We start from the raw sequence: 4,659 nt of genomic DNA, 5'->3' as shown, positions 1-4,659 counted from the left end.
CTCCGTCCATTGTCTTCTCTCCAGGGAAACAGGGTCGCCTGGGCCCCCTCTTCTGTCCTCTGGCCCCTCGGGCTGGAACCGGCTGGTCCGGTCACCGGGGTCCTCTCCCCGCAGCCCATTGTCCCCCCACTGGCCAGAACCGGCTGCGACTCCGGGTCACCCGGTCACCAGTCGCTGGGGTCTCCGTTCTCCAGGCCGTCGGCCGGGGTCCCAAGTTCCCTCTCCGGGTCTGTGTCCCAACGAACTCCCTCTCCCCTCCCCTCGTTAAACCAGGGACACCGAGTCCCACCCCCTCGGCGTGCAAACCAGTGACAAAACCCAGAGAACCCCCCACTTCGTCACATCTCTCCCCCCTTCGAGGCTGAACGGAGCAGGGTCACTTAGCCAGTGACCTGGGGACGTTCAGGGTCCCCGCCCCGCGATAAAGCATCCGCTATAACATTGGCGCTCCCCCTCACATGGACCACCTCCATGTCATACCCCTGGAGGAGCAGGGCCCATCTCAGCAGCTTGGCATTAGCCCCTTTCATTTGGTGCAGCCACGTCAGGGGCGAATGGTCGGTGTGCACGGTGAAGCGCCGCCCAAATAGATATGGCTGCAGTTTGTTAAGGGCCCACCCCATGGCCAGGCATTGCTTCTCTATGGCCGCATAGTGCTGCTCCCAGGGCAGCAGCTTCTTGCTCAGGTACACAATGGGGTGTCTCTCCCCCTTAGTATCAGTTTGCATCAGTACCGCCCCCAGCCCTGTGTCCGAGGCGTTGGTGAACACCAGGAAGGGTTTGTTAAAATCCGGGTTTACCAGCACCGGGCCCTGGATAAGTGCCCCCTTCAGCGCACAGAGAGCCCTCTGGCACTGCTCGGTCCAGACCACCTTGTCCGGCTTTCCCTTCCTACACAGCTCCGTGAGGGGTGCTGCCAGGGAGCTAAAGTGGGGCACAAACCTCCGGTAGTACCCCGCCATCCCAATGACAGCCTGGACCTGCTTCTTAGTCTGGGGGGCGGGCCAGGCCTTGATTGCCTCCACTTTGGCCGGCGCCGGCTTCAGGTGGCCGCTTCCCACCTTGTGGCCCAGGTATAAAACCTCTGCCATCCCCACCTTGCACTTTTCCGCTTTTATGGTCAGTCCTGCATCCTGGAGGCGACCCAGCGCTCTCTTCACCTGGGACACATGTTCCTCCCAGGTCTGGCTAAAGACACAGATATCATCAATATACGCTAGTGCAAAGTCCTCCATCCCCCTTAGTAACTGATCCACCAGGCGCTGGAAGGGGGCAGGTGCCCCTTGAGGCCGAAAGGCAGGACCAGGAACTCGAAGAGCCCTATTGGGGTGGTGAAGGCAGACTTCGCCCTGGCCTCCGGGTCCAAAGGCACCTGCCAGCAGCCTTTGGTGAGGTCCAGGGTAGTGAGGTACCGGGCACCCCCCAACTTGTCTAAGATTTCATCAGTCCTGGGCATGGGGTAGGCATCAGACACGGTGATGGCATTGAGCTTCCGATAGTCCACACAGAACCGGATCGACCCGTCTTTCTTGGGGACCAGCACCACGGGCGAGGCCCAGGGACTGGCGGACGGCTGGATCACCCCTAAAGCCAGCATGTCCCCGACCTCTCTCTCCAGGTCCTGAAGATGGTCAGCAGCGCGTCTGCCACGGTGTCTGCCTCAATAGAGGACAAGGCCACCGCCTCGGGGTAGCGCGTAGCAAAATCTCCCACCACCAGGATGTATTTCTTCCCTGACCGGGTCACCCTGCTGAGGGGCCCCACTATGTCCACGGCCACCTTCTGGAAAGGCTCCTCTATGATGGGCAAAGGTCTCAGCGGATCCTGGGCCTTTCCCACCCTCTGGCAGGAGTCCCAGGTCCTGCAATACCATCGGATAGCGTCAAAGACCCGGGCCAGTAAAAGTTCTGCAGCAGCCTCTGCCTGGGGCGCCGGATGCCCTGATGCCCCGAAAGGGGGATATCGTGGGCCAAGTACAACAGTTTGCGGTGGTACCTCTGGGGAACCACCAGCTGCCTCCCGACTTTCCAAGATTCAGTTCGCCCTGAACCAGTCCATTCCCGGTACAGGAATCCCCTCTCCCACAGGAATCGCTCCCGGCAGTCCTCCCCCTGGGATCCAGCACTATCGTGGCCAGCCAGGGCCCTCAGTTTCTCCAGGGAGGGATCCACCTGCAGCTCCGTTTGGAATTCAGCTCTGCCTGCTCCCCCTCTCCAGCCCAGAGCCCCCCTGCTCCCCAGCTGGGCATCTGATACCCCCGGCCCCAAGCCCCCCTCCGTCCATTGTCTTCTCTCCAGGGAAACAGGGTCGCCTGGGCCCCTCTCCCCTCTTCTGTCCTCTGGCCCCCAGCAACACCCAGGGAAACTGAGTCCCACCCCCCCCGCGTGCAAACCATTGGAAACCCCCCCCCCCCGCTTCGTCCCGCCCCCCCCCCCCCCCGTCTCCCCTGCAGCCAACTCGGTGAAGTTTCGCCAGCCCCGGCTGATGGTGCCGCCCGGGGAGAGCAGCTCCCACGTCGCCCTGCGGGGTTCCAGCCTGGCCCTGGAGTGCATCGCGGAGGGCTTGTGAGTGGGGCGGGCGCTTGGGGGGCGCTGGGAGGCTGCGGGTTGAGAGCTATGCGGGTGGGTGTTACGGGGGCTGTGGGGGGGGCCTGTCTGACCCCCCCCAGCCCCACGCCGGCCCCCCTCTGCCTCCAGCCCCACGCCCACCGTGGAGTGGATCCGTCTGAACGGCCCCCTGCCCGCGGAGCGCACGGCCCTGGAGAACTCCCAGAAAACTCTGCGGATCCGGGACGTGCTGGAGGAGGACGACGGGGAGTATCAGTGTATCGCCCGCAACACGCAGGGCACCGCCCGCCACATCTACACCGTCACCGTGGAAGGTACCGGCAGGGCTGCGGGTCGGGAGTGAGTGAGGGGCACCGGCAGGGCTGCGGGTCGGGAGTGAGGGGCACCGGCAGAGCTGGGGGGGCCGGTCTGGGCTGCGGGTTGGGAGTGAGGGGCACCGGCAGGGCTGGGGGGGCCGGTCTGGGCTGCGGGTCGGGAGTGAGGGGCACCGGCAGGGCTGGAGGGCGGGGCTGCGGGTCGGGAGTGAGGGGCACCGGCAGAGCTGGGGGGCTGCGGATCGGGAGTGAGGGGCACCGGGTCTCACCCCCCTCCCCCCCCCAGCCGCCCCCTACTGGGCGCAGCAGCCCCACAGCCGGGTGTACGGCCCCGGGGAGAACGTTCGGCTCGACTGCTCCGTCTACGGGAAACCCAAACCCCTGGTGTCCTGGAGGGTCAACGGCGTCCCCTGGGGAGGTGAGAGCGGGGGGGCGGGGCAGGATGTGGGAGCGGGGACAGTGGGCGTGGCCGGTCAATGGGTGGAGCAGTGGGCGGGGCCGTGGCCTGGTCAGTGGGCGGGGCCAGGGCAGTGGGCGGGGCGATGGGTGTGGCAGTGGGCGAGGCCAGGGCAGTGGGCGGGGTTGGGGCCGGGTCAGTGGGCGGGGCCAGGGCAGTGGGTGGGACATGGGGTGTCTCTGCTGCCCCCCCAGCCGCGTCTCGCCCCCAGAGCTGGAGCCGGACCCGGCGCGGACGCTGCGCTCGGGGGCCCTGATCCTGAGCCAGGTGCAGCCCAACAACTCGCTGGTGACGCAGTGCGAGGCCGTGAACCGCCACGGCCGCCTGCTGGCCAACGCCTACATCTACGTCATCCGTGAGTGCCCGGCGACCGCCGCCCCGGCAACCATCAATCATCCCCCTAGCGACCGCTCCCTAACAACCACCCCTAGCAACCATCAATCATCCCCCTAGCAACCACCACCCCCAGCAACCAACCACTGGCAAATGGGCCCCTCAACCAGCCCTTGGCAACCGTCCCATCTCTGGCACCCCCTCCCCCAAGGGCAGCTCCCAGGGGCCCATCCTGCCAGGCATCCCCTCGGTGGGTGGGTTTGGGGGTGCAGGGGCGGGGATGGGTCCAGAGCCCACCTTACCTCTCCCCCCCCTGCAGAGCTCCCGGCGAAGATCCTGACCCCGGACGAGCAGCGCTACGCCGTGGTGGAGAACCAGACGGCGTCCCTGGACTGCCAGACCTTCGGGGCGCCCATGCCCAGCGTGGAGTGGTGAGGGGACCCCCCCATGTGCGCGCTCCCTGCCCCCCCTGCACTGCCCCACCCAGATACCACCTCCTTCCCTCTCACTCGCCCCCACTGTGCGCCCCCGGCGCTGCGAGCTTCCCAGCAGCAGTGCCCTGGGCAGGGTGCCAAGTGCCCCTGACACGCCCCCACTGGCAGGTTCACCGAGCGGATGGAGCCGGCCCTGCAGGACGAACGCGCCTTCGTCCACACCAACGGCACCTTGCGCCTGAGCCGGGCCCAGCGCCAGGACACCGGCGCCTACGTCTGCCTCGCCCAGAACGACCAGAACAACGTCACCATCAGCGCCTGGCTCGAGGTCAAAGGTGGGGCCCCCGCGCCCCCCAGCATGCCGCGGGGCAGGCCGGGAAGGGAGGGGCCGAGGGGGGAGCAGGGAGGGCCGGGAAGGGAGGGGCTGAGGGGGGGAGTTTGGCAGGAAGGGAGGGGCTGAGGGGGGAGCGGGGCAGAAAGGGAGGGGCCGAGGGGAGAGCAGGGAGCGCCGGGAAGGGAGGGCCTGGGGGTGCAGCAGGGCATGCTGGGAAGGG

The 4,659-nt window shown here is 66.8% G+C and overlaps 1 protein-coding gene across 1 annotated transcript; it reads left to right on the top strand.

Moving 5' to 3' along the window:
• Positions 1 to 2,452: 2,452 nt before the first annotated feature.
• LOC113405839 (neural cell adhesion molecule L1-like) lies at positions 2,453 to 4,440 on the top strand (the record flags this gene model as incomplete). The annotated part of the gene is made up of 6 exons (XM_026647101.1): positions 2,453 to 2,564; positions 2,697 to 2,881; positions 3,168 to 3,299; positions 3,550 to 3,693; positions 3,991 to 4,102; positions 4,274 to 4,440. Coding segments are annotated over 6 exons (852 nt in total), but the record flags the coding sequence as incomplete, so codon positions are not given.
• Between the last annotated feature and the right edge of the window lie 219 nt (positions 4,441 to 4,659).

This window comes from Terrapene carolina, unplaced genomic scaffold (genome assembly GCF_002925995.2).
Source record: "Terrapene carolina triunguis isolate 2854851 unplaced genomic scaffold, T_m_triunguis-2.0 Scaffold51198, whole genome shotgun sequence".
Taxonomy (NCBI): domain Eukaryota; kingdom Metazoa; phylum Chordata; order Testudines; family Emydidae; genus Terrapene; species Terrapene triunguis.
This window is presented reverse-complemented; position numbering and strand designations above follow the sequence as displayed.